Source organism: Penicillium samsonianum (genome assembly GCF_028829775.1).
Source record: "Penicillium samsonianum strain IBT 33392 chromosome Unknown utg000005l_segment0_segment0, whole genome shotgun sequence".
Classification (NCBI taxonomy): domain Eukaryota; kingdom Fungi; phylum Ascomycota; class Eurotiomycetes; order Eurotiales; family Aspergillaceae; genus Penicillium; species Penicillium samsonianum.
This window is the reverse complement of record NW_026643263.1, coordinates 3,247,587-3,274,875: the sequence shown is the minus strand read 5'-3', so window position 1 is coordinate 3,274,875 and position 27,289 is coordinate 3,247,587. Positions and strand designations below refer to the sequence as shown.

Below are 27,289 nucleotides of genomic sequence, written 5' to 3'. Positions count from 1 at the left end.
GATGACATAAATACTTTCACAATGATACAGATACAACGCCCTCAACATGCTACATAGAAATGCTACACACAATCACTTAGTTTAGTCCCAGGCCCGCCATTCATCAGTGTCACGGCGTGTAGCCTGCTGGCGGCCAGCGCCCGGGTCCAACAACCCGTTCCCTTCGACGTCATCTCCATAATCACTATCACCAGGCCTCGGCCTCGGCGACCGGGGTGCAAGAGTCTGCATCGACACGGATGTCGGAGGCCGATCAGGCGTGCTACCGCGGGTTGGCACCTTTTGCGGCTGTGAAGCGCCTTCTCTCCAACTATTACTGTTGTCGAGATTGCGCTGGTAGAGCTCGCGGTAGTACTGCTGCTCCTCGGTGGATTCCTGTTCTCGACGCTGTCGCATGCGGTCACGCGCTTCTAGGAATTTAGCACTTGGCTCCCAACGCCAGCCGTCGCCGGTCGTGTTGCAAATGGGCACAGCCCAGAAGAGCGGCCGTTCCCCGAAGAGGTGGAGCAGGTTACGCCGCCAGCCGTGGTCAAACGCGCTGGGCATTTTTTCGTTGTCTTCGTCGTTTTGGTACTCCTCGTACCTCGAGTGCTCGCGCTGCCGCTCCATCTCGGCGTATGACCGGGTCAATGCTTGCTGTGCTGGCGTGAGGCCGTTTCCTGAGCCGTCCGGAGGCCCGGATGGGCGCGGTGCAGGATACGTGTGCTCTTCGCCCTCTTCGGCCCGGGTGACTCCTGGAATTGCATTGGCGTGGGCATCGATGATCTGATTGCCATATCCTTGCAAACGGGTGGATATGCTTTCCTCGCCCGGCTCGCCCCAATAGTTATTGTTGGGCGCCTGCTCATTCCGCTGTCTGTCTAGCGCTTTGCGCAAAGGCGACACGTACCGAGTTCTTTCCAAACATTCAATGGTAGTTGTACCCCGTACAGCCAGACTGATATGCCAGGCTGTGAATCCGCTCAGAACCAGGCCAATGATGCCACCCAGAATAGCCAGAAGAACTACATTGACCGGGAGAATAGTATCCATGTACTGGGTATCGTTTAGGATCTCGGTCCAGACCCAGACGGCCGCAATTCCAAAAACAACCCAACAGAATATCGATGTGTAGATCAAAAACAGCAGGAATGCCTTGTAGTTATGCAGTCCAACACAGGTTGCCAGCCAGGGACAATGGTGGTCCATCTTGAGGACGCATCGTTTGCACGTCGAGCAGTGGTGCGCGCGGTCCGGCTTCGGACACTGGCATTTTTTGCAGTACCGTGATTCACCACTCGATGTGACGGTATATGATGTGAACTCCGGGTGCTCCGATGGAGGGAGGGCGCTGTACTCATGACGGTCGGCCCCGCGACTGGTAGAGATCGGTGACCCCGGATCGGTGAAAACGGCGACAGTATACGAGAAGTTGAGGATGGCGTAGAGGGAAAATGCGACGATGGAGCTCGGGATACCTGCCGACACGTTAGTACACCCGGGTATATAGGCCGGTTCGAGTTCGAGTCCGGGAGATATCCATACCGATCCAGTCACTCCGTGAGGGCCTGATGCCGATGCTAACAGCGACATATACCGCCCATGTGGTGAGGCCGTAGACGAAGGCGAGTGGAAAGCAGCTTGCTGCTGCACAGCAGTATCGTTCGCAACGGAGGGCCCAGGCTCGAGGGCGTCGTTTGGGCCACGAGGGCGAGGTCGGGGGGTGACGAGGCCAAGGTGGCCATGACTGAGAGTTTATGACACAGGGAAAAGAAGTTTGCGCATAAAGGAGTTTGACGGGTTCAGTTCCATTATAGACAGAGCATTGATAATCATAAGACAAATATCAGGACTGAACAATTGAGGGTTACCTACAATATGCGATGAGACGAGGCTATCAGGTGAGATGTACGGTACGGTAAATTTTGTACGGTAATTTTGATATGCTCCGCCACAGCCCCAGCCACGAAAGGTGCGTACATGGCTGGGGCACGAAGTATAGCGTCGTCCTAACAACATTGAATATTCTATTTCCGGCGTTGAAACATTTTCAGGAACAGGCATGTCACCAAATGGTAGGAAACTAATTTTGTATATGCATATTGGTATAGAGGTGAATATATCAATTCTATTTACAGTCATAATGCTAATAGATTCATCGAAGCTCTGCCTAAAAAATGTAATGCGGACTGTTCTCGAACGTCACCGAAAAAAGGCTCAATCAATTGCTGCCTGTCGCACTGGAGACCGGCAGGTTGTTCTGCTTACACCAGCCATTGACGGGCAGACAACTCAACCGATAGCACCAAGAGCAGTTCGTGGAGGGGTATTTATAAAAATCGACAATCAACATAATGAAACCAACGAGGACCGCAACCAGGGCGCCGGCACGGACTACCCACCACAGCCACCAAAGAGGCTTGCGGCCCTTGAAGAAGTTGAGCGGGCCGCTTGTAGAACCGGGAGTCTCTGTCGAGCTAGAGGTGAGGCCTCGCTTGCCCTTGAAGAAATCCATGAAGGAGGTGGTCTTTTGCTCGGGGCCAGCTTGGCCAGCTCCGCCGCTCATGGCAACATATGGCTGGCGTGCCAAACCAATCCGCTCGCGGAGAGCGTTAGGTGACCGCATGATAGTCATGCCAATGGCGAGACCCATGATGAAGCCACCAATGTGGGAGAAGTTGTCCAATCCTGGGAGAAGACCAAGAACAAACGAGACACCCACTCCGAGGACCATGATGATAAGCTCAACCCACGGAGATTCGCGCTGGGGCCAGTCATACAGCAGGTCAAGAAGGTAAAGTGCAAGGATACCGAATAGGGCACCCGAGCAGCCATCACTAGGATCGAGCTGCGCGGCGTAGTTTCCACCTAAAACGAACCCGAAGATACCACTGGCGAAGTAGGTCAAGGTATAGCGCCACATGCCAACCATGCGCTCCATATCCGCGCCCATAGTCATCTGAACCAACAGGTTGAATCCGATGTGGATGAATCCTCCGTGCATGAAGATGGGGACGATGAATCTGTACCACTGGTTGGGAGCCGGCTGATCATCCGTTGACCCTCCAATATGGGGGTTGGGAACACCGCTAAAGCCACACACTTCAGACAGTGAACATCCCGTTCCCGTCACCGTCGTCGATGTGGCATTTGGGCAGAGCCACGGAATGGTATAATTGGCATCCTGGATCCCCTTAACGTTCTTCATGCACGGATTGTAGCGTGCTCCCATGTATATTTGGACGTACGGCGAGGGCCCGATCATCGGATTGAAGGTGGGTTTTGTCTCGATGACTGACCCTGTCAACTGGGCTGGAGCGGAAAGATTTCGTTAGTTGATCCGAATTGCTAGAATAGTACCGAGGCAGGAACAGAACTCACCATTCTTGACGAGTTCGATAATAAATACGATGATCTGGGCTAATGTCAAGATGTATGTCACCCAGGCAATCTTCTTGCTAAAAAACCCCTTCTTCTTTCGCATATCACGTTGTCGGCTATCCTCAAGACCCCCTGGTGATGGGGGGTAATGCGTCTGTTGGCGCATCCATTCTGGATTATTTCCATACTGGGTGTTGGTCTTCAAAGGGATGTTCTCTGCGTAGTTGTCGCCTTCCGTTGCCCGTCCGGCTGTCTGGTAATGCCCATTGTCTGATGCAAATGACTGTTGGCTTTCTCGGTTGTGATAAGGGGTTGAGGGATCGTCGTGGTTGTGACTTGGGCTCGCGTAGCCAAATCCAGGAACTGTGTGCGGGGGTTGATCTGTCTTCCCGGGAACAGCTTGGTCGTAGCTGGGGGGTTGTGGGATGTTCGTGTGATAGTATTCGTTGGAGGCCATCGTGCCTGGGTTAAGTTTTTGTTTTAGTTTCGGGAGCAGAAAGGCGAATCCATGGAACTGTCAAAAGTGTTGTAGGGGCGGGGGGCTTAAGCGATGAAGCGTATATATAACAAAGAGCAACCCAAGAGATGAAAGAAAGGTGAAGCAGTCAGGCAGTCACATTATTCGAGAAGTTATTTTTGGGCCGATCTACGCAATCCCAGCAATGCCAGCCGCGCGGCTGGGGCTGTTCCGCTCCGCCCTAGCAGTGGAACCCTGAATACCGACTTTGGAATTTGTATAGTGGCTGAGGAAGGGGCTGATGAAGGGGGATACAAAATACACTCGCACCTCATTAGTTTGTACTCCATATACCCTTTTCTGTGAAGATCATTTCAATGAATTTGTGTTCGATTTTTAAAAGTTGCTTAGATAATACACAGTAAACAACGAGCCTACCTAATTAGGCCTACTGTTTCTCGATTTGACAAACTTTCTTTTCCAAAGTGGGTTAAGGACCACCGCCCACGTGATTGCAGCAAATCCTATTGGCCGGACCCTGAATCCCGCCTGTTTTTCATCACCAGAATGAGCTTATATCGTGCAAAAATGGATCGTTGCATAACCCAAATTGTCTTCCCAGGTTGGAGCGCCTCATCATTTTGGGAACCTATTCAGAAGAATCTGCTCTGAGGGGTGACTGTATGGACAGTTATGTCTCTGTGGGAGAGAGAAGTCGATATCTCACAAGACGATACTCTAAGGTGGAGAGGAGACACTCTCCCGACCTTCTGGGCATTGTATCTCGTTTTAAGGCATTTCGTGCGTGATTCTCTCACTGGGCCCAGTTCTCGCTGTATATAGAGCTCGCTCCTTCGAAGTAATCGTATCAATTGGTTGATATTGTCCCCCAACAGCACTGTTGACTCTCACAGCAAGACAACTTAGAAACTTATCAGCTTACCCACCGTGCGAGTTTCTCGGCTTATTTTGCTTCGCATTGGAAGGGTATCGGGTAGTACATAGCTCGTCACCTCCAGATATTCTCGAGCAAGCCTGAATATTGTTTATCTAGGAAACGCGGCAGACACCAAAGGTGTATACCTTCAGACTCCAGGTTCAAAATAGAAGAGCAAAGAACAAGTCTTGGGAAGTGACAGGGTACCAAGAAATGCACAGAGTTTAGGCTAGGTACGATGATGAGCCCAATCCAACCAGTCCCTAGTGCTTCTTTTATATTGTGGAGATAGTGTTCATACCCTTTTTGGGAAGTATTTCTTTTTGGTATAATTAGTTTATCGATTATCGCAAGAGGAGATGCAAGGGGATGACAAGAAAGTCCCTGACTGGCAGAGATAGGATGGGTGAAAAGAATAGGTGGAATTGAAGTGTTGGATTAAAGCGTTGCATCCCACATCATATATCGCAGACTGCTGAATTATCTGCACCAAAATAGAAATCATCAGGGCCAGAAGCAGCCCAATGACGTCTCCAGAAATCTATGCCCAAACCATTTACTCTAGTCTCGGGATGCTGGTACAGGCGACGAACGGCGCTTACTCTCGGTTATGGTGGTGCTTCCAATAAAGTCCATGCCGTTGGATCATCATCAACGTGTCGAGCAGCCTCTCGCCGTTCGATCTATCACCTGGGTTTTATCGAGTTCGATATGCACTCCCGGCCTACCAGCTTTACCAACTTCTACTTGATATCTGTACCGACGGCTGCTATCCAACTCTTCATCGAACCTTGCCCATCCTCTTCGCCTGATGGCTGATTGGGTTTGTTGCTTTTTTATTTGGAATGTGCAAACGATACAACCAGGAGGTGAGTTCGTATACGGAGAAAGATCTATCCAAGATGCCTCTCTCACTGGCTTGACCCTGAAGTTCACATAAAATGTTCTGGAATACGTCGGCTACGAGGAGTTTTTCTGGGACCACCCATTCATTATACTACACAAAGATCTCCTTGGGTAGTAAGGACATCTAAAAATTCATGTAATTTAATTATTGTTGACATGCATTTTTGGGATCTGCCGATTCCATGGCCCACTGGCAATCTATTTATTAATTTTAAAGGAGTCGATTTGGACCATGTTGTTCAGTGGCGTCGTTCCTGGAATTCATGATATTTGCTCCATTGATGTGACCCTTATGTCCCCAGTTGAAAAAAGAGAAGAACGTGGTATCGATTCAATAATTGTCTAAGATCTGAAAGTTTGCTTTTGGTAAGCCTATCGTAATTGGCTCAGCAATTGCTCATATATTTTGCTGATTCCCCACGAGTGGATGGTATGCATCACAGATATTGACTCGTCCAGGAGTCGCCCACGGCCATTTGGGGTAAAAATGTTTCCAACCCCTTGGAGCTTCACACGACCGGTCCCGGTTTCTACCCATTGCTTTTGAACTGAATCATTCATTCTTGAACCTCCTAAAATCACTGTGGGCGACGCAGCTGTATGTTGATCTGAAGGCAGGGGATCAAGAATGGTATAGAGCCACAGAGTCAAAGTGGCGCGGAACAATAGCACTGGCGTTGAGAAATGCGCACAATATTGTCCGCGGACGGATTCGATGATGCGTGCCGCGTATAGAGCGGCTCGCCGACGTTCTTGTGGTGCCTTCCTCCATTCTGAGGTCATTTCGCTAAATTCTTTCTCGCTGCAACGCTGATATCTGATGCGCATAGCCGTGGCGAGAAGCGAGAATTGAGGAGTATTGCGTGACATTAGAGCCGAGAGAATCATGAGCCGGTAGGCGCCGCAAGCCTTACGTTCTGTTGCTGAAATGCCTAACTCTTCGTCCTCTAAGGAAGCCAAAAAGCCCTTGAGTAATTCCTCGGCAGCTTGTGGGCTCAGAGTATACTGAGCCTGAGAGAAAGATAGATGCCTGGCGTCATTGGATACAACGTTCATCAGCAGTTGAAGAAGCGCTTGCTTGCCGAGTACGCCGGTTCCGTTCCATGCGGTTACCCAGGAATTATTAGCAAGGACTTGTTGCAGGGTGACCTGACTCTCCGGATCTAGATATGAATGAGACACAGTGTTCATATATAATGGAGCGAAAAATCGGCCGACAAACCAGGATGTGTAGAATAGCTGGCCCAGCCTCCGGCGCTCGAAGCGGACCACGGGTCCTCGCGTCGGGGTAGCGAATTAGTAAGTTCTCCGACCCATAAGACTGGGGTTAGATCGAAATGACATTGAAATCCTGAATCAACAAGCTGATTTGGGCTTTAATATTTGCTTGTAGCAAGGAACATCAGATTTGGATAGTAGACTGACCCATATAGCAAATCCAGTTCTTCTTCGTTCTTCATCAAGAGTCCATATTTGCCACCTCTGCCGAAGTGAAAGATCGAGTTCTGTCAATTTCTTTGCGGACAAGATATCTGTGAAAAGTTGCTTTCGTCGAGCTAGAGTAACCGGGAGGGCCTGCAGGATTTCTGCGATCTCTAGCGCCCTTCGCTCTCCAGAATATCTCAAGCCAATATGATTGAGTAAAATAACCTGCGTCAACCATAATTCTCGACCATTCTTGTTCTGGGTTTCGCACTAGAAGAGAAAGGTATCTCAGTGTCCGTAGTTGAAAGCTAATCGAGCGTTCGGAGTCATGGCTCGAAAGAGCGCCATGAACTTACTAGAAACATCGACTGTCGGCGAATCATTTCATGCATGGCTCTTGAACAAGTTGGTGCACGAGGTATCTGGGAGAATTGAGCCCCAATAGCGCTGACAGTGAATACTAACAGCCAATGAGTGTCGGGGTATCCAAATGAGGCTGGGTGAAGTATTGGGAAGACAGGGTGGAAATGTTCAAAGTAGAGCTGTGTCCACGCGTTGAGAATTGGAGCAGGCGGAATTTCAAGTTCCTTGAATGGTGGGAATAGTGAGTTTGACGCCAAATTTGCTGCTAACTTAGCCACTTCATCTACAACAGTTTGTTGTGTTTCCTGAACATGAGCGAGATCCTCTTGGTCGATTTGTTCCGTGCTGGTCTGCCGTAGGTCTGGAAATGTTAACTGCGCGTCGACGTCGATTGCGGTTGGGTGGTATTGGCGAGGCTCGATGGCCTCTTGGTCGCTGGGGCCAGGAGAGCAACCACGATTGTAGATTTCAGCCAGGGCAGCCGGCGTGAGAGGAGTAGGCATCTGGGAGGGATTTGCTTCCACATCTTGCACCATAGGCGGCTGGGTTGAACTTAGCCAGATATTATCGAAGCGATCAATAGCCGATTGAGAATTCAAAATGTCCGACCATATAGATGCATCCAAGTCCGCCCCGATATTCAAATCCTCAACACCTAGCAAGCTTTCCCAATTCGGAGCTCTGGGGTCAAGCGGCCGCTGGTAGCTAGGCGCTGCAGCTTGAGCAGCGATTTGATCCGGGCCACCCACAAAAAAGCCATTGAGATCTGGCAAGTCAGCTGAGCCTTGGGATGGAGTGTATGGCTCCACGCCTCCGGGTGTTATTGATTCATTTCCTATTACGGAGGGCGCGCATGGACTCGGATTCTGAAAATTACCCCCTTGGCGGGGGAGACGTGGCGGTATCTCGTTGCTGATGCATGGTGCTTGGGCTTGAGGTCGTTTAGCTCGTGGTAAAGAGAATGACGAGGTACGGCCCAAAGTCCGGCGCTTCTGGCGTTCTTCAAAATGACATTCATCTCCGTATCGACGACAGCGGTCGCAGGGTCGCTGCCCATCGCATCGAAGTTTGGCTAGATTGCACGGTTTACATGCTTGAGCCACTCGTCGTCGTTCACCCGAGCCCTCGACATGACCTTGTGTATGCACTAGGGCGCTATGTCGGGTCAAGGCGTCCCTGCACCGACTGTTAATACTTCTTTTTTCAGAGGGGGACATATGGCAATGCGACGTCATATTTGAACGTACACTCGGGCGAAACTATGGCCACATTCCGTACACGACTGTAAGTGGTCAGCGACAGAATCAAGATATCTTGTGTGGCCAGGGCCGGGGTTGTAGTGGAACCTACAAATGGTCTTTCTTTAGTGTGAGTGAGAAGGTGTCGTTGATAGTGCTCCCGCCTGTTGAATAAATTGCCGCAGTGCTCGCAATTAAATATATCTGATTGCATGGCTGCTATGACCTGGCTCACAGAGTGCGAGTATCACAGCATGGAACAAGACAGAAGCTTAAGCCAATGCATCTCACGACGGTTGCTACTACCAGCAGTTACGCCGCCGTCAATTCCGGCAAACGATCGCCCCGGACTCGCAGTCACGAGATCAAGGATTACGCGGGGAGGCGAAAGCGATCATCAATTGGCCAGGTGGGTCATATCTACTATGTAGGTAGTTTCAAAGTGTGTACGGAATAGTTTGTAGCTCGTATCGGCTCCCCACATTCCCCATTTCCCCGGTACTACACTCGGAAATTCCACCTGTCCGAATCCTGCGCAGTGGTCATTGCTTGGTATTCCTTATGTAAATTCTGAGAATCTTCTTACGAATATTAATGTTTCCAGCTATCCCGGAATACTCTTTCGATAATAGAACGAAAGGATAAAGGGGCAATCTTCATTTAAAATAAAGGTTCTGTAATGCACACACGAGCCAAGGCCGATATATCATTCTCACTCTAAGAAGTTTGCTCTGCAAGTAGTCTTCTGGCATCCTCAGCGGGGTTCGAAGGCCAGGTAAACGAGAACATGTCCTTGGGCACTTCCGCATTGGGGACATATTCGCGGAGCTCGGCCAGCATTTCCGCTCGGCGTTCGTCATGAGTCTTCGACATCATCATCACAGTTACCGCTCGGTCGTAGCGGACCTTATTGTACAGAGCTAAACGCTGGGTTACCTGATCAGGCCTGGTATCTGCTGGAAATACACCACCTAAAGCGGCAGCATCTTCAAACGCCTGCGCGCCGCCCTGACCTTGGTCTATGCGTGATAAATAATTAGAAGGGGGCATGCTTGGAACCGAAGAAGTTAGACTTACGTGGAAGTGTTGGGTGTGCTGCATCGCCAACCAAGGCCATCTTGCCCTTGATGAATGTCCTCGGCGGAGAGCGCGACACTAGGCTCCAGAGCTTAAGATCCTCGGCCATGCCACAAAGCTCCCGAAGCTCTGGACCAAATGAAGAGTAGGTTTGGAGAAGTTGTTCAAGGTCTGCCGACTCCAACCAAGAAGCTTCCTTCGCCTTATCACTGCCTGCCGGATGAATTGCCACAATGTTGAGTAAATTGCCATTGCGACAAGGATAGATGACAAGACGGCGGTCTGGGCCTGAAAAGGCATGAACCCCATCTAACCCGGTCTTGGATAATAGAGCGGCAGTTAAAGGATTGGCCAGCGCCTTTGCCAGTGGAACGAGAAAACGGAAACAATTTTGGCCTGTGCTCTCCTTTCCGCGTTCATCTCCCACAATTGCCTTCACAGCTCGTGACTACCGCAACGCTCAATTAGCAACTGTTCTATCGGTAGCGGCCTCGGTGTTGCTTACGTGTATTCCATCTGCTCCGACAATTAGATCACCTATGAAGGTATCTCCATTTTCCAGCCTGACAACACCAGCCTCTGGGTCCTGCGCAAAATACAAATGTTAGAAACCAGTGGGCTTCGGTTTATCTGCGTTGGGGGCATGCACTTACCACGGAAGCCACTCGGGAGGAAAGAGAGATGTCGATAGTTCGACCATCGATCTTTTGGGTGGCAGCGTCGCGAAGAGTATTGTGAAGATCGACCCGGTGAGTAAGAACCCAGTTGTCCGTAGTACCTAGCAGGATTTGTAGGTCTTTGGTAACCTGGAAACAATAGGGTATTAGCATACTCCAGCTTTCAACTAAGTATTGAAAGAGCTCAAGCTGAAACGCACAACCGGGGTCCAAAGAAGGCTTCCATTTGGATCCCAGACTTGCAGGCGGTTGCATTGAACGGGGTGGAGGCTATTGAAATCACAGCCCAGATCTTTCAAGACTCGAGTAGCGTTGGGTGCGATATGGATCGCGGCTCCGACTTCATTGTGGAAGCCAGACTGTTCAATAACCTAATCGGATGATCATGTAAGTATTGCTGGGTTCTAACCTGTCCAAATGATTGAAATGTATTTCCACGTACTTTTACATTATGACCCGCACGATGAAGAGCAATTGCGGCTGCAAGGCCAGCCAAGCCTGCGCCAACAACAACCACTTGGAGACCCATATTAAGCAAAATGTCTGGTGACTTCTCCGACAGATCCCTTGGGAGTAATTCGATTTATGGTGCCGTCGGGATTTCATTACTCATGTTACTGAAGAAAACTCGTTTCGGCTCTCTTTTCGGGTCTCCCCACACACAGCCGAAGCATGCTTGAACCTGAGCCGAGCAAAGGGGCGATCCACGCATTATTTCCGCAGGTGCGGAGTTTATTGTTTTTGGGCCGCCTACTAATTTTGCGGTTATCCATTATTGAAGGGCCAGTTTACCCTTTTCGCGACACCAGACCTTTGTGAAGACCCCTTTTCGGTGAATATGCCTACAACCGAGCAAGTCAGAGAAATTTTCGCGCCTTTCGAAAAAGGGGATGCCGCTGCCTTCTTTGAGAGTATCGCCGAAGATGTGGACTGGCAGGTGAAAGGTTGGGAATTCTAACCCACAAGCCCGCTCTTTTCCTTGCTGAATTAGTTTGTGGTAGGCACATATTGCCCCATCGCTGGCCACTACCATTCCAAAAAGCAATTTCACGAGGGAACAAAAGGTCTCAGTTCTACATGGGCGAGCCCTTTGAAACTTCAAGTTGAGAACATCATCTGCGATGGTCGGCAGGCTGCGGTCGAGATGAAGGCCGTGGATACTAAATGCAAGAATGGCCTCCCATTTAACAACGAGTATACTTGGATATGCGAGTTCGACGATCAGAATAAGATTGTCAAGATTCGCGCCTATATGGATACGTAAGTTATCTGGGTGCTTCCAAGGTTGCCCGGGTGTGGTGGATCTGGATCCTACCTACGTAATCAGCTAGCTGACATCTTACATAACTATAGGGATCTGGTGGTTAGAGCCATCAAAGAGAATCAGTAGATGTGTACCCAAGGCTAGGCAGGGGCAGTTATTCTAATTTTGAAGCTTTCAAATATGATATGAAATGGTTGAATGCCTTGGTCGAACTTGCTAGTTGAGAGGAACAGCTTATCCGATATGAATTTTGTTAATCCATGTACATTTGCACCCGTAGGACTCAGGGAGAAGATGATGGGATGGTAGCTGATGGGTTGGTTGCTATCAGGAGAACTACTCAAAGTAGCTAGTGATGCTCAGTTAATTTAGGTTAACCAACGTTACAAAAAGCTACGAACATTTGAAGTTTGTGTTTGACATATTTGTTTGCCCATGGGGGTGAACCCACATAGCTCTATATCTCTCACCTTACAGATAGCTTTCTCTCTCTTCCCCCCCACAACCAACCATCATTACATTCATTGATTGAGAGCTGTGCTCTTGCTGGTGTATAGGCTTCAGCTTTTATGATGAAGAGTTTGCTGCCGCTTGACTTTGTCATAAGTATATTTAATGGAAACCCAGGAAGGGAGATCGAGATAGAAAATTTCTGTATTGACTAACTGCCATGGGAAAGAAAGGAAGACAAACAGAGAGAGAAACAAAATACTCCTTGAGAACTGAGTCACCTGATCCGTGATCTCAACAATATTGCAAAGATTACTTCCAATATGTGAGTGAAAGGAAGGTCCAGCAAACAATTACGTCCTGGCTCTGAGAAATAGACCAAATTATCAAGACAATAAGCGCTCAACTAGTCTTTCACTCTGTAGGCTTCCGGAATTCCCTCATCCCCCAGTGGCTCTCCTACAATGAAAGGCTCCGAGGGAAGCAAGACGAAAATAACACGTGAGGTTCTGTCGGTTGGGTTATTCCACTGATGCATAGTCTAAATTGTACGTTAGCTGTCAAGTGTGTGGTAATTGATCAAATGCCGAGAATCAACTCACTGCCTGTTGCACGATGACATCGCCAGCCTGAACCCTAGTTTTTGATCCGTCATCGAGGAGCATGTCCATTTCACCATCCAATATGATGGCATAGTCAAGCGACTGTGTGCGGTGGTTATGTCCGATCGACTTGGGTGGGAAATCCACTACGCGAATCAGCGAACCCCTACTATACATCTGCTTGCTTCGAGTGTCAACACTCGGATCACTGATCATCAACTCCGCCGGGTATTGATTGGTCATCCAGATAGTTGCGGCTTTGGCAGCGAAGCCATCACTAGGACTGAGATATATATCCGATAGAATTGCCGATTCGTTGCCTTTGTGGGTGGTAACGACACGTCGAAGAGGAACAGGAGCACCATCTGAACCCATTTTGAAGAAATGCGGTCAGGGCAAAGGCAAGTACAAAAGCCCACAAGAGATTCGAGTTTCCCAAACACTACTCACGTTCAACTTGATCATTTATAGACTGATTTTGACCACTCGTGCTTCTAAGGAGGTCATCAGGCTAGCTTGTGATTCCGCATCCCCGCTTGTTCTACCCCGGATCATAGGCTGCGGAATGCATCCGCTCCACTAGCAGCAAACACCAGACTAGCCCCGTAGTTTCCCCCAAACTTGGGAGAAGTTCTGGCTGGCGGTTGTGCAAACGCCCTTTTCGGGCATGCTTTCGGCCCCTCTCGGCTACCCCACACTTGCTCGCTTCCCCAGTTAACGGATTTTCATAGTTCGCAGGATTATGGGAAAGATATAAAGTAAGCTCAGAGATGGAGCCATAACCAACACACTCTGATATTGTTGCCATTCACCCGATCCTATTTCAGAATGTCTCTCCATATTGCTTCTTTTGATGTTGCCTTTGCCCCAGCCATTGTGCCGGAGGATAAGGCTGCCAGCCAGTCAGCCCCATTCTATCCTTCCAAGACAGTACTTCGGAAGGGCTTTCGGAAAGGAGAGAGGAACGCCGCTTTCCCAGTGGATACTCTTCTCGAACGAGACGTGGCGGTTCCTATGAGAGATGGCACCAAACTTTATTGTGACATTTTTCGGCCCACGAACAAGAACAATATACCGGCAATCTTAGTGTGGAGTCCATACGGTAAAGGTGGAAATGGTACGTAGCAGAATATCTTTAGGGATGCTTCGTCCCAAGATCATCAGGCTGATGAGAGTAACGCCATATAGGGCCCCACGGACTCCACATGATTGAAGGCCGATTTGGAGTCCCCGAGGAAAGATTGAGTGGCTACGAAAAATTTGAAGGATTAGATCCTGCCGATTGGGTTGAACATGATTATGCGATTGTCAATTTTGATCTACGTGGCTGTTGGAATTCAGAAGGAAATATCCCGTACGTTGAACGCCTTTACAGTAAGATACATACCGAAATGCTAATTCAACATTGTGAAGATGGCTAGGATCTCAAGATGGCCACGATGGATACGATGCAATCGAGTTTGTGGCCCAAATGGAGTGGTGCAACGGAAAGGTGGCACTTGCTGGCAATAGCTGGCTGGCTATGTCCCAATGGTTCATTGCGGCAGAGCGGCCTCCTCATCTGGCCGCTTTTGCCCCGTGGGAGGGGGCCAGCGACTTTTACAGAGACACGCTTTGCCGTGGTGGTACCCCCTATCCCTATCAAAAATTCTGGAAGATCTTAGAATCATCCATGGTGGGAAGAGGTCAGGTTGAGGCAATAACTGAGATGCTGAACCGCTATCCACTCTTCAACGAGTATTGGGAGGACAAAGTAGCTAATTTGGAGCATGTTACAGCACCATGTTATGTGCTCGCAAGCTACTCAACCTCACTACATACTAGTGGCTCTATTGGAGGATTTAACGCCTTAGGGTCTAAAGACAAATGGTAAGTAAGCCCGTATTGGTCTAGTCCCATTGCCATTTGGTACATTTTTAACTAATTTGTTAGGCTACGAGTGCATCCCAAGCAGGAGTGGTCAGACCTATACTCAGATGAAAGCACGCAGGATCTCCGCAGATTCTTGGACTACTACACTAAAGAGAAACCGAACGGATGGCCTTCGACACCTCCAGTTCGTGTTTCGTTGCTACCTTTCAACGATGTAAAATGCGTCATTCTATCCTTCAATCTTGGATGTTGACTAACGGCGGCGCTGCGAAATTAGTCTCCGATTGAGAATATCCCATTCCCGTCATATCCAGTGCCTCAGACGCAATATTCGAAACTTTTCCTCACTGGCTCTAAACAGCTCTCTCTTACTCGGCCGGATGATTCATCTCGACTGTCATACCAAGCTGACTTCGTGCCTACCCAGCCTGATGGCATTGCTGAGGAGCTTGTATTTGCCTACCAGTTTCAGCAGCCGACTTGGTTGATAGGCTACAGCAAAGCTATCCTATACGTTTCTGCGGATATTGCGCAGGACTTGGACGTTTTTGTTCAACTACGAAAAATGAATAAGTCAGGGGAGATTTTGCAACATATGAATGTTCCCCTTGATCAACTTGTGCCGCCAAAGAGCAGTGCAGACGAAGTACCCAATTCCTGCTTTCTCAAGTATCTTGGGCCTACTGGTGTTCTTCGAGCAACACATGCCAGCACGCAGATTCCGTCTTCAGATTCGAACACCTGGCCGAGATATCGCCATGATAAAAAGGAAGAAGCGGTAGATCCAAATCAGGTTTATCGATTAGAAGTACCAATATGGCCGTCTGGAATCACTTTCGAGGCCGGAGAATCTCTCATTCTGAAGGTAGCCGGTCATTACATGAGCTTGATGGAGTTTGAGTTCCTGAATCACCATCCAGACACTGCGAACATTGGGCGTCATACACTGCATTTGGGATATGAAGATGGAAGCCATCTCATTGTCCCATTTGTTGAACCGTTCTAGAGGTCCTCGGTGAATGAAGATTCAAGGAAGTTGCTCGAAATTGCAGAAGAAACCGCATCATCCCACTGGAATAAACTACGCCGGCAACTTAAATTCCTTGACTTGGAAAGCATGGGTGCAATTCAGCCGATATTCCACACTGCCTTCCTGCACCATCCCCTGTCGTACTTAGGTTTAAATCCAAAGTTATTCTCGTCCACAATACATTCCCCGCCCGATGAGTTCTAAGTCTATTAGTATAATTTTATTATAATTTGAAGGATCAAGCTATGTTATTGGCCTTTAACTTGCGTATTATCTAAATAAGAGGCACTTTCAAATACAGAGTAAGTTTATCCATCTACTGATGTTTAGAATTTCGAGGATTCGCGAGCATAATTTGCTCTGCGACCTTCGTACACCCTTGATCTTCTATCAATGGGGGGCGAGGTGACGTAGTTTAGGCTCAGTGGACTAAATAACTAATGTTACGTATCAAGACTCAGCTCATCTGTACGGGCAATATTGTGATCGCTATAAATACAAATGGGATTTAGTGACTGCTGGTACTTTGTTCAACCTCTCCACTGATAATAGCCCTTGAACCCTTTGAAAATAGCAAATACAAGACCCGAAACAGCCAAGGCAGTAATACTTAATCCAACAATAAGTCCTTGCTCAAAATATGAGAGCTGACCACCAGGTGTTTGCGCGATTCGCTTCAAGTCCAACAACCCACGTGGCGAAGCCGGGCTACTGTCCCGCAAAATAACCTTGTTGGTGGAGAAGTCTTCTGGGCGGTAAGGGAGCGTAAAGGTATCTTGTGTTGAGCTTGGCGCAATCATAGCTGTAGAGCACGAGGTTAGCTTTAGCTTTTTCTTGCACATCATTGAAGAGGCGTACCAAATGACCGCGGAGGAATACAATTTATAAAGCAATGATCTGATTTCAGGAAACGTGCGAGATACCAGGTTTCTCTATCTTGCCCGAATATGTAAGTTGCAGCGGCAGACATGCCAGAGTTCCTAAAAAAGTTAAGTCGATGTCTAAGTGGTCTTGGGATCTGGAGTCTGGACTTACACTTTGTTCCACAGGTCAATACCATGGTCTAAACTGCAAGTTGGGACTAATAATATCCCTTTGTAAGACTGAGTGAGCAATCTTGCCACCTGGCCCATAGTTTCAGCGTTGATGGGACTAGATATGTTAGATCCACTCGATAATATTTGGAACTCAGATGTCGTCAGCCTTACTCAGTGGATTGCAAGACGGTCAATCTAAGCAATTCATGCTTTTTCCCGAGAGATGGGAAAAGAGACTTAAACTTCCTTGCTATCTCTTCTGTCATGGTCGATTCAGGCAATGGCGCCCAAGCCTTGTCCGAGTTTTCATTGTAATTCTGCATGATCGAATGGAACTTTTCAATGACGAATTCATCCACGAAGCAGATACGAGGCATCCGTCCAGTATGGTTGATACCACTATTTTGAACAGAGTCTTTTACCCATTGTGCAGCCAGTTCCAGTGCCGGGGTGCTACGGTCAATAAAAATAGCAGGCAGTCCGAGGGCTGGAATGTGAACTCTCACAGTCGGGTTGGTCTGCCGCAAAACCGTTGCGAACTCTAGGCCAGTGGTGGAGTCTTGCAAGACGGCCGACTCAAAGTACAGTGAACTGAGATCCCTGGGGCTCAGGAATTCGTCCATGACACCAACCGCCTCATAGTCCAGGCTGTTGCGGATGGCAGTACGGAGAACTCTGCTGACCGCGGGCGATTCGGTGCACAAAAGGACAAGGCAACAACTTCCGGCAGCAACAGCAGCCGCCAGAGGTAAAATTGCAGACGAAATTGGGCACGGTAAGGCGGCTTGAATAAGCACCGGACCCAGCGCCACCGAGTTCAAGGGACTTGAGTGACCAGCCTGGACGGACTTTTCTTTCGCGAGCGCGGAAGGGGAGTCAAGTTGATCGTAAAGTTGTTGGATTGCATCAAGAGCGAGATCGACCTCTCTTAATGCGTTGGGTCCTGAGACTTCGACATCTGTGACAGGATAGAATTAGTGCTACAGCTCGCACGAAGCTGTTATTTAACTTCCGTTACCTTTGAGGGAGATTGCTACGTACCCTCAGAAACTGCTGCCATCAGATCAGATCGAGATTCTTCCAAGATCTTGTGCAAGCGAACAAGTTCTTTCTGTCTTTGAAGCACATTTTCGAGACGACCTTCGACCCAGGCTGCCTGTACGGCCTCATACATCTCGGTTAGCGACATGGTGTAGATCTTCAGTTCGACCAAGTGAATAAGCAAACTTTGGGACAGCAAACACGTCAATGAATACCCAGTTTTGTGCTCACCCCACGTTTTATTGATTATTTTTACTTTAGTACTACCCAGCAGGAGCATGAGTGGTGGCCCGAGGACAAACCGGATGATCCCACATTCCATCCGCCCCTCTAATTGACCGGTAGGTTCGGCTCCACACGCAGCAGTGGGGCGGCCCGAACTCTCCACACGCCATCGGGGAACCCATGCAACTGATTTTGGCCCAATGGCCCGAAATTAGGGGACCCAAAAGGACATGCCTGAAAGGAGATTGAAGCCTTCGATCTCAAAATCGCTACATTTGTCACATTAACCAATTATCATTCAGCACACTCATCACAAGCCAGGTTCAGCGAAATGGACAGCGACAACAGTATGTGGGAAAGACACACTCCGGCGGGTTTTAGCGATTAGATAGACTTACATTTTCCATATTCAATCTAGAAGCAACCCCTGTGTTTCTCTTCGCACATGGCTCGACCATGATGCTGGGCGAGGAGTCGGAACCTGCAAAGATATGGGAGGAAGTAGGTAACGAAGCCTTACGACGAGGAGTTAAGCGTATAGTCATGATGGTGAGTTCTTCTACTTTCGATGCCGTGCGAGTCTCCATTCTGTCTTGTCAAAGGCTAATTGATTTCCTCCCACGCAAAGGGTGCTCACTGGGCGACACTTGGAGATGATGTTGAAGTCAGCATGAACCCAGACCCAAAGAAGCTGCCCATGGGTGGCGTTCGCGATGATCGGTATCTACCCTACAAGTTGTTGCCCGATATTGAAGGAGGCCAGGAGGTTATAGACAGACTATGTGCCGCAGGTTTCAAGGCTCGAGCAGCGCCGAAGTTTGACTGGATCCATGACACTTTTCTTGTGATCATTCGCATGTTTCCCCACTGCGTGCCTATTCCAACTACCTTGGTCTCGATGAATGCTCGGTACGATCCCCACTTTCATGTTAAGATGGGCACTGCGTTGCGCCCGATGCGATATGATGGTACGTTGATCATTGGAAGCGGGGGCTCTGTGCACAACCTTTATCGGAACCATTGGGAGCACATGTTCCGCTTCGGAGATAATTTCGCGCAGCCAGTTCCTCCAGATGACTGGGCATTGCAGTTTCGTCAAGCTGTGGAGGACGCAATTCTGCGTAATAAGGGCCCGCAATTGCGCCGTGCATTAACTCGACTAATGAAGCACCCACGTTTCAGAGAAGCTCATGGGACTGATGACCATTGGATGGCTTCTCTATTCGTTGCTGGTGCCGCTGGAGGCGTCGATGAGCGAGGATCCAACGTTGTTATGGGCGAGTGCTGGGAGCTCGTGAACATGTGTAACACTCAATATCAGTTGGGTTCTTGGAACTAGTCCAAGAGTTAGAGCATCCCCTTTCATCTGTACTTTGTTTTCTTGCACGCTTTGAGACCCGGAATTGCCAAATCATTATTTTCGAAGGGAGTAAAGGGCGCCGTATTGATTTGCACTTAAATGTATGTTTGCTTGGAATAAAACGCACACCGCAACTTTCAACGCAAATGGCCCAGAAATCGTAATTAAATCATGATCTGAGTATTTGGGTATCCTAACTTGCGAAAGTATAAACCTTCACTTCAGATAGGATGGAAGTATTTAGAAACAACCACCGTTGAGATAGGTACATTCAAATCTCGTCAACTTATACCAGCACTACAGATACTAAAGATCTCTCGATACGTTACACTGATCAGAATTCACCACCAATTTTACCAACACCAAAATCAGTCAGCTGCCCAGCCGTATTCCTCCAAAGCGATGACCAGTTCTAATGATGAATTAGTCCGGTCTTTCTCGCATGATCACGCTTCACGTAGACTCACTGCAATAATAGAGCATCCTGCAATCATGAAAAAGCCCACAGCCTGGAAAAGTGGGCTCTGCCGCCGTTGCTCGCGATCTAGGTCCTTATTGACTGGGCGGTAGGCCGGGACTTGACGATATGCTTTCTGCCACCAATCTGGGTTGGAGACAGGATAGCTAACCAAAGGGTGCGGTGCAAGGGTGGGATCAAATTCGGTTGGTTGTGCTTCCCGCTGTATCTGACCAGCAACGGTGACTAGTCTGCTTGTATGTTGCGCTGCGTGAGGCTGCTCAGATGAAGAATAATGTATGTCATAGTCGCCGATGATTGAAAGAGTAGCAGCATCAAGGTTTGAAGCTTTCTGTCCAGCTTTTGTTCTTGCCGTCACTGAAGCCATGGTGGCACTGAAATTGTGGTATAGATTCCCAAATCGTCGTGTTCGACAAAGAGACTGTAATGTCGAGATAATAAAGTCGAGATGTGTGGAGAGCCGCACTTGGCAGTCATTCATGCGCGCTTCTGGGTCCTCCCTATATCTGGACCCTTGCATTTGTCGGTCTCAGGTATGCCTTTCGGTAATTAGAGGTCAATAGCCGTGTGGGGCCGAGCCGGAATAATCTACTGTGATACCGACGGGCCGAAGTCTTGATGGTGGATAACCATGTTACGAGCCAAAGACTATACATAGGTCAAACGCTTCGCCAGATGAAGAATTTGTTGCGACAACTCCACTCCCGCCAACTCTCCGCGATGGTCGGAAACAAATTCATTGAAATTGACTGCGAGAGCTTCCCCTATGTCTTCATTAAAAATGTGGACGTTCCGCTGAAGACATACGAAAAAGGCATTCTTCGATGCAACGTGTATCTTCCCAAGGATAGCGCACCTTTTGGCTCAAAGACATATCCTGTCATTGCCACATACGGACCCTGTATGTATCAGCCCTCGATCAATGGAGCCAGCAATATGAATTAACGCACCGTTTTCACTGGAATAGATGGCAAAGATGTTCCGTATGAAAGCTTTTTCAAGAAGAGCTGGGATCAGGTTAACCCTGAAATGAAATCGACTCATTCGTCTTGGGAGACTCCCGACCCCGGCTTCTGGACTCGACAGGGCTATATTGTTGTCCGTGCCGACGAACGAGGTGCCGGGCAAAGCCCTGGAGAGCTTGACACCATGTCGCACGGGACCAGCGACGCATTTTTTGATCTCATCGAATGGGCTGCTGAACAGGAATGGTCCTCTGGTAAGGTTGGTTTGCTAGGAATTAGTTACTATGCTGGCACCCAATGGCGAGTCGCCGCTCGTCAACCTAAGGGTCTTTCTGCTATCATCCCCTGGGAGGGTATGAGTGACTACTATCGAGACCGCGTTCGCCACGGCGGTATACTATCCGATCGGTTTATTGGTAAGTGCCCAATATTTCGAGAACCAACATGCTGTTGACTTACATCTTACATTCAAAGACTTCTGGTGGAACAACGGTGTCCAGCCCAATCAGTATGGAATGCCCGGTCGCACCGCTCGCAAATGGGGTGATGATACCCTGGAGGGCGATTTGGATCCCGAAACACTGGTTAAGAACCGCCGTGACCAGACTCTGGACACTGCGACATATAAATACATGGATGAGGATTACTACAAGACAAGGAACTTTGAGCTTTCCGACATCCAAGTTCCTCTGCTGAGTGTTGCCAACTGGGTAAGTGCGAGTCAGTGGATTCTTAGTGAGAAGTAAATTGACAGTATCTGGCTAGGGTGGAATTCTTCTTCACTTGCGTGGAAATGTCATCGGTTGGGTGCGTGCATCTTCGCCTTACAAATTTTTGCGATTCATCGTTGGTCGCCACGATCTGCCTTTCTACTACCCCCATTCTGCCAGACTGCAACTATCATTCCTGGATGCTTTCCTTAAAGACAATGACTATGATGGCTGGAAGTCGGGCAAGCAACCTCGGGTTAACCTTTATGTGCGGAAAGGAGATTCTGGTGTGGATGACCCTAAGAGAGAATTGAGTTTCCCCAGCCGTGATGAGAGCGACTGGCCTATTCCAGACACTCAGTACACTAGGCTCTTCCTCACTTCCGACCGTAAGCTATCTCAGCAGCCAGGCCTGGAAACTGCCACTTGCACCTACGATGCGCTCAACGGGTAAGTAACTTCTTCGCTCCGAAGTTTCAAGATATACCCATTGTCTAACGATCTGTCATGCTCATGCAGTGAACCAATCACCTTCAATTATCGAACCTCATCTGTCCTCGAAATCACCGGCCATATCGTTGCCCATCTGACGGTTTCCTGCTCACGATCTACTCCTGATGCAACACCACCCTCGGAAATTGATTTGTTTGTCACACTGCGCAAGCTTAACTCCAACGGCCAAGAGGTCTTCTATACTGGTACTATGGGTGATCCAGTGCCTATTGTGAAGGGCTGGCTACGTACGTCGCTGCGCAAGATCAACACAGCCCACCCCTCTCATCAAGATATCCTGCCTTATCGTAACTACTTCGGTAGTGAGGTCCAGCCTGTGAACGAGGGTGAGAGCTACGAAGTTGATATCGAAGTGTGGCCTACGAACACTGTTCTCGAGCCTGGTGAGACTCTGGTCCTTGAGATTGGGGGTCACGATACCCAGGGCGTGGGTAAGTTCTCCCACGAGCACCCTGAGGATCGCAGCCCCGAAGCTCTCGGAGGGCTCAATCACATTGAAGTCGGTCAAGAGAACAGCTGGATTGTTCTTCCTGTCATTCCGCCCCGTCAGGATGAAAGAGTCTGATTACTGTATTGACTCAACCTCGGGGCGGCCCATCCCATAGCCGGTGTACCTAGGGACTTTTAACAATATAAGTTGTTCAATGCACTAAGTATTTATTTGCAAGCAAGACATGATGAAAGACTAGGAGGAAACAAAGACAATATGACCTGTATTGGACGACTAGACACTGGAGAAAGAAAGAAGAGAAAGAGGGAGAGAAAGGACCTGACCATCCAAAAAGACATACGGACCGCCTGCTTTTTATCCCAATAGATTCAAAAATTGAAACTCACGGGTGGATTTCCGAATCGGTCACGCACGAAAAGATAACAATGTGTACGAGTGAAAAAAGGCCAAGGCAGTGACAAGACGACCTGAGGAATCTGTCGAAAGGGTCTATATGCTAGCCATCTAAGCACGCATGTCTTTGGCGACTTACACTTCCTCTTCGTTTGAAGGCTCATTTCCATATCGGTTGCTGTTACGCCCCTTGCACCATTTTTCTTTTCTCTTTTGATTGCAAAACAAAGTAGATTGAATCCGACTAGTATAAATATCCCTTCCAAAGCGGCCTTCACTTGACTCGAAGAAAGACATCTTATCTAGAGGAATATGAGGAAGGCGAAGTCTCGGGTTTCATAGTAAGACATCTGCGGAATGACCCCGTCTTTGCCATACACTTTCCGCGCGGGGAAAGGACATTCCATCATAGTGTTGTTCCCAAAAGAGGTTTGCATATACTACAGTAGCCCTTCTTTTATTGGTCCCCGCATCCCCGGATTTCTTTTGTCGTTCGTGTGGGGCCGAGGTTTGGGTTTGCCGATATCATAGCACCGGCATAAGCTAGAACGCGGAAACTATACATGCTAAAGGCTGTTCTAGCTAGCCTTGGAGTGACTATTTAGAGGGTCAACTTATCTGGGTTTGCAATATTATTTGTCTTTTCACCATACCTCCCATTTTTGCTTAATGATATCTTCGAATTAAAAGATGTCTGACCCTGTCAAAGTTAGCTACGACCATAACGAGACTGCCGAGGACCTGCGTCATCATCCAAAGGTACATTTCCCTTGATCAATTCCGGACATTATGAACTGATATTGTCCGAGACTTGGAGACTTGGGCTTAGACTTGCGATCCTCGCCAATGTGTGCTTGATGGTTTTCCTTGGAAATTTAAATTCGGTAATGTACCTAGTTCTTGATTTAGAGACAGTACTAAATTATTTTAGGCAGGACTCGCGCCTGGATTCCCACTGCTTGTAGCTGAGTTTGGAATCAGCTATGAAGAGGTTTCCTCATCCGTTTCGTATGCTGTACTGCTTCTCGGCATCAGCACATTCTTCTGGGTCCCAACTGCTTCACTATGCGGCAAGCGTCTAGTACTTATAATCTCTTTGATTGTATTTATTCTGGGTTGTGTATGGGGTCATCAGGCGAACTCGTTCCAGAGTTTCATGGGCTCACGTGTTTTTGGGAGTTTTGGCGCAGGTGCCGTGCAGGCCATTGGGCCTGCACTAATTGCCGGTAAGCTAGCTTTGGTCACACAAATACGTTCCAAGATTATTGACAGATTGGTAGAGATCTTTATGGAGCGCGATTTTACAAAAGCCATGGGTGCATATACAGCAAGTCTCTGTCTTGGGTCCCAGGGCGGACCTCTGGTGGGTGGACATTTGATGCAGCATTTGGGATGGAGGTGGTTCCAGCTCGTTTGTTGCATCATAGCCGCATTCAACTTGGTGTCGGTCATTGTACTTTGTCCTGAAACGGCTTTTGATCAGTCCTTGCTCTCTGGCGAAACTGCTGCCGACTTGGACGCTCATATTCAACGCGTCCACAATGCCAACTCTGAGCAGCAAAGAACCTGGAAGATCTGGAAAACGAATACATTCTATCTTCGACACCCAGATGTCAAGTCCAAGGGACTGATGTCATGGTGCACATCCTTCATTCTTCAATTCGAATTCTTATTGGACCCTGTAGTGCTGTGTTGTGCTGCGCTCTGGGGTATAACTGTGGCTTGGTAAGAAGCGCGAAATAAAATATTCCATGGAATGCCAGATACTCATCTATAACAGGGCTGTCGCTATATCAGTTTTGTCCCCGTCACTCTTTGCTTTGCCTCCCTTTTATTTTGGGCCTGCTGCCGTGGGCAATTGGGCTGCAACCAGCATTATTGGCATTGCTGTGGGCTACATGTTCAGTCCCTTGGTGGACAGACTAGCCCAAGTTACCAGTCGGTCAAAAGGATTTCATCGGCCAGAAGATCGCCTGATCAGCATCATCATCCCGTTCCTCATATGCTCACCAGGACTCATCTTGTTTGGATACACATACATAGCCGACTCGTTCTATGGTCCAGCGGTGGGATCAGCCATGCAAATAGCCGGGCTACAGCTAGTTCCTGCAACTGTGCTCTCGTACGCTGTTGATAGCTACCCTTCAGATGCAGCCGATTTGCCCTGTCACTGAAGGTGTCTGCCTGGCTTTCTCACGATGGTGTCACTAAGCTGTTTCTACATATGGCAATCATTCAATGGGCCATTATCGGTGGATTGGGCTTGCTCCTATTTCTTTCCGGTCCATGGTTACGCCGAAAAAGTATGGAATTTCACGGCAATTATGGTATCAGGAAATGGCTTTCCGCCTTGTCTAGGTGAAGTAGCTTTCAAAATCGAAACAATTCTGTCTAGATGTTATTTTGTACTCAATTAAAACGGGATGGAAATTGGTCTTTATCTACAGCGTTCTTATGCATACTTCAAAGATCAGGAAAGGATATAGCGCGATCAAGTGCAACTCAAGCTTTTTATCTTCACCTGATTAGTAGAGTAGCTCTCTTTCGCAAATCCTTTACTTGTAGTCATTGCGGTAATTATACAACTACAACAATTCCAAAAATTGTAACTCCTGGAATGCTCTCGGTGGCGAGCAAGGCCTCTACCTTCTTATCAACTTTCTCCTCTCGCTTAAGTCTTAGCTTTTTATAAATAGCTAGCTCTAAATATAGTTTATATTAAAGTACGCTATATAGTAAAGTATTATTAGATTTTAAATAGTTATTATATTTAGAGATCTATATCTATAATAGTAGATATTATTGCTCAGTTTGATGCGGTCATTGAATAATGACAATCAATTGCTTAGATACTATGTTAACAGGAGAGAAACCATGTCTTGAAGGCCCTCCATTTCGAGATAAAGGTGAGGCTCGATGGCTTCAATCTCCATCAATATGAAGGCTCTTTCGTCGGTAACCAAACCATCGATACGCACATATCCCATCTCACCCGTTGATCCCTTCCCGAACCACACTCTGAGGGTGTCGAAGGCAGCATTCACTATTGATAATGTTCTCCCCTGGATTGAATCGATCGGCTTAAGACAAGTCAGGCCACCGAAATGCTCCTGACAGCGGAATTCACCGATTTTAGGGGTTTTCAACACAACGTGAGAAAGCCGTTCCCCGATGAAAACAAAAGAGTATTCGCCTGTGGCGATGGCTGGTTCGAATCGCTGTATGACCATCGAGCTTTGTAAATCACCCTTCGTGCATGAGTCTAGATATACGGTATCGTCGCTTGATAGTGTTGAGATATCGGGAATGAGTCGGGTATTGTTGGAGGATGCAGATATAGACGGTTTGAGCACAACAGAGCCCGATAATTGAAAAGTCTGTAGTCGTTGGTGCAAAGCAGACGCGGACGAAAATTGCTCTGCATCGATGATTTCGGTCATGGGTATGTCGAACCCAGCTCGTTGCATATCAAGGAGATAGTTCTTGTCCATGTTCCATTGGACCAGGTCGATATGATTCATTACGCAGAGAGAGTTTGCCCCATTTTGATCCATTTGGATTGCTTTCTTGGCTGTTTCCAGAAATTCACGAAAGGCAACAGGATTTTGGATGTAGTCTTCGGCCCAGAGAAAAGTCACCAGGTCACTGTCTAGGATGGCGGTGATGATGTCCTTGTCTGTCCAGCGTTTGATGGTTACTATGGCACCCCTTTTCGAGAGATGATCCGGTAACATGTCATTTGACCATTCATAGGTAGAAACATATTTCTGGATTATGTGCGGTGGCACGGTAGTCAAAAAAAGGATCCGCTTCATTTTCTGTTGTTTTGGATGGGGGCTTGTCGTGTACCCAGTATCATAGCGCTCAGGGTTCAAACCCCCATTTAGGAGGTATTTGATGCCTGAATGCCATGTTTTTAGAACGGCAGAAAAATTAAAATACCTGAATTACTATTACACATGCCTTAATAATCAAAGTACCCTGCCCAGGTGGTTCTATAGGGTTGCAAGGATGAAGCTTTTCATCCCATACAAATTCCTGCATCTCTATTTTTCTAGGCGGTTACAAGCTTCATTTTTGGACTTGGCGAAACAGAGAGAGCTTGTAACCACCTAAAGAAATGCAGATGCAGGAATTTGTATGGGATGAAAAGCTTCATGTAAATGTATGAATAATTTACATTACATTCATTGTATAGAGCGGTGTAGAAAGCGGTGCTAATTCAGGCATTCAGGCATCAAATTGCGTACAAACAGGGGGGTTTTGAACCCTGAGCGCTATAAGACTGGGTAGTACCGCTTTCGTACTATGCCCAATGACTGCCCAGGTACCAACCTTGGAAATGGCCAAACGCAATTTTTGTAGCTTGCGTCACTCCTTGCAATGGCTCCCCTCGTATTCACTATCAACAGACATATCTAATCATACAATTTATGTTTTGTAAGTTTTTGAAAAGGG

At 48.0% G+C, this 27,289-nt stretch overlaps 13 protein-coding genes across 13 annotated transcripts; 5 read left to right on the top strand and 8 right to left on the bottom strand.

Moving 5' to 3' along the window:
* Positions 1 to 81: 81 nt before the first annotated feature.
* N7471_010142 (DHHC family palmitoyltransferase) lies at positions 82 to 1,724 on the bottom strand (the record flags this gene model as incomplete). The annotated part of the gene is made up of 2 exons (XM_057282861.1): positions 82 to 1,457; positions 1,577 to 1,724. The coding sequence occupies 2 exons, from the start codon at positions 1,722 to 1,724 to the stop codon at positions 82 to 84; spliced, it is 1,524 nt and encodes a 507-aa protein (XP_057133744.1).
* Positions 1,725 to 2,200: 476 nt separating this feature from the next.
* On the bottom strand, positions 2,201 to 3,817 carry N7471_010141 (rhomboid family membrane protein; the record flags this gene model as incomplete). The annotated part of the gene is made up of 2 exons (XM_057282860.1): positions 2,201 to 3,291; positions 3,361 to 3,817. 2 exons carry the CDS (start codon positions 3,815 to 3,817, stop codon positions 2,201 to 2,203), a joined length of 1,548 nt encoding a protein of 515 aa, XP_057133743.1.
* Positions 3,818 to 6,032: 2,215 nt separating this feature from the next.
* N7471_010140 (putative C6 and C2H2 transcription factor RegA-like) lies at positions 6,033 to 8,505 on the bottom strand (the record flags this gene model as incomplete). The annotated part of the gene is made up of 5 exons (XM_057282859.1): positions 6,033 to 6,823; positions 6,883 to 7,024; positions 7,086 to 7,355; positions 7,442 to 8,251; positions 8,326 to 8,505. 5 exons carry the CDS (start codon positions 8,503 to 8,505, stop codon positions 6,033 to 6,035), a joined length of 2,193 nt encoding a protein of 730 aa, XP_057133742.1.
* Positions 8,506 to 9,403: 898 nt separating this feature from the next.
* Positions 9,404 to 10,969, bottom strand: N7471_010139 (putative salicylate hydroxylase; the record flags this gene model as incomplete). The annotated part of the gene is made up of 6 exons (XM_057282858.1): positions 9,404 to 9,705; positions 9,764 to 10,211; positions 10,269 to 10,349; positions 10,417 to 10,569; positions 10,641 to 10,811; positions 10,883 to 10,969. The coding sequence occupies 6 exons, from the start codon at positions 10,967 to 10,969 to the stop codon at positions 9,404 to 9,406; spliced, it is 1,242 nt and encodes a 413-aa protein (XP_057133741.1).
* Positions 10,970 to 11,112: 143 nt separating this feature from the next.
* Positions 11,113 to 11,830, top strand: N7471_010138 (nuclear transport factor 2 family protein; the record flags this gene model as incomplete). Its single annotated transcript, XM_057282857.1, has 4 exons — positions 11,113 to 11,163; positions 11,222 to 11,384; positions 11,442 to 11,700; positions 11,794 to 11,830. 4 exons carry the CDS (start codon positions 11,113 to 11,115, stop codon positions 11,828 to 11,830), a joined length of 510 nt encoding a protein of 169 aa, XP_057133740.1.
* Positions 11,831 to 12,560: 730 nt separating this feature from the next.
* N7471_010137 (cupin domain-containing protein) lies at positions 12,561 to 13,131 on the bottom strand (the record flags this gene model as incomplete). The annotated part of the gene is made up of 2 exons (XM_057282856.1): positions 12,561 to 12,695; positions 12,757 to 13,131. The coding sequence occupies 2 exons, from the start codon at positions 13,129 to 13,131 to the stop codon at positions 12,561 to 12,563; spliced, it is 510 nt and encodes a 169-aa protein (XP_057133739.1).
* Positions 13,132 to 13,584: 453 nt separating this feature from the next.
* Positions 13,585 to 15,634, top strand: N7471_010136 (uncharacterized protein; the record flags this gene model as incomplete). The annotated part of the gene is made up of 5 exons (XM_057282855.1): positions 13,585 to 13,873; positions 13,945 to 14,110; positions 14,170 to 14,625; positions 14,689 to 14,842; positions 14,906 to 15,634. The coding sequence occupies 5 exons, from the start codon at positions 13,585 to 13,587 to the stop codon at positions 15,632 to 15,634; spliced, it is 1,794 nt and encodes a 597-aa protein (XP_057133738.1).
* Positions 15,635 to 16,188: 554 nt separating this feature from the next.
* N7471_010135 (uncharacterized protein) lies at positions 16,189 to 17,884 on the bottom strand (the record flags this gene model as incomplete). The annotated part of the gene is made up of 5 exons (XM_057282854.1): positions 16,189 to 16,460; positions 16,517 to 16,638; positions 16,694 to 16,810; positions 16,867 to 17,653; positions 17,737 to 17,884. 5 exons carry the CDS (start codon positions 17,882 to 17,884, stop codon positions 16,189 to 16,191), a joined length of 1,446 nt encoding a protein of 481 aa, XP_057133737.1.
* A 408-nt stretch (positions 17,885 to 18,292) lies between these two features.
* Positions 18,293 to 19,300, top strand: N7471_010134 (DODA-type extradiol aromatic ring-opening family dioxygenase; the record flags this gene model as incomplete). The annotated part of the gene is made up of 3 exons (XM_057282853.1): positions 18,293 to 18,308; positions 18,380 to 18,510; positions 18,590 to 19,300. 3 exons carry the CDS (start codon positions 18,293 to 18,295, stop codon positions 19,298 to 19,300), a joined length of 858 nt encoding a protein of 285 aa, XP_057133736.1.
* Positions 19,301 to 19,655: 355 nt separating this feature from the next.
* On the bottom strand, positions 19,656 to 20,166 carry N7471_010133 (uncharacterized protein; the record flags this gene model as incomplete). The annotated part of the gene is made up of 2 exons (XM_057282852.1): positions 19,656 to 19,733; positions 19,789 to 20,166. 2 exons carry the CDS (start codon positions 20,164 to 20,166, stop codon positions 19,656 to 19,658), a joined length of 456 nt encoding a protein of 151 aa, XP_057133735.1.
* Positions 20,167 to 20,519: 353 nt separating this feature from the next.
* Positions 20,520 to 22,552, top strand: N7471_010132 (CocE/NonD family hydrolase; the record flags this gene model as incomplete). The annotated part of the gene is made up of 5 exons (XM_057282851.1): positions 20,520 to 20,700; positions 20,767 to 21,180; positions 21,239 to 21,474; positions 21,530 to 21,924; positions 21,949 to 22,552. 5 exons carry the CDS (start codon positions 20,520 to 20,522, stop codon positions 22,550 to 22,552), a joined length of 1,830 nt encoding a protein of 609 aa, XP_057133734.1.
* A 969-nt stretch (positions 22,553 to 23,521) lies between these two features.
* N7471_010131 (major facilitator superfamily transporter) lies at positions 23,522 to 25,193 on the top strand (the record flags this gene model as incomplete). Its single annotated transcript, XM_057282850.1, has 4 exons — positions 23,522 to 23,590; positions 23,763 to 24,556; positions 24,612 to 24,953; positions 24,980 to 25,193. The coding sequence occupies 4 exons, from the start codon at positions 23,522 to 23,524 to the stop codon at positions 25,191 to 25,193; spliced, it is 1,419 nt and encodes a 472-aa protein (XP_057133733.1).
* Positions 25,194 to 25,683: 490 nt separating this feature from the next.
* On the bottom strand, positions 25,684 to 26,565 carry N7471_010130 (ATP-grasp domain-containing protein; the record flags this gene model as incomplete). The annotated part of the gene is made up of 1 exon (XM_057282849.1): positions 25,684 to 26,565. The coding sequence occupies one exon, from the start codon at positions 26,563 to 26,565 to the stop codon at positions 25,684 to 25,686; it is 882 nt and encodes a 293-aa protein (XP_057133732.1).
* Positions 26,566 to 27,289: the final 724 nt, after the last annotated feature.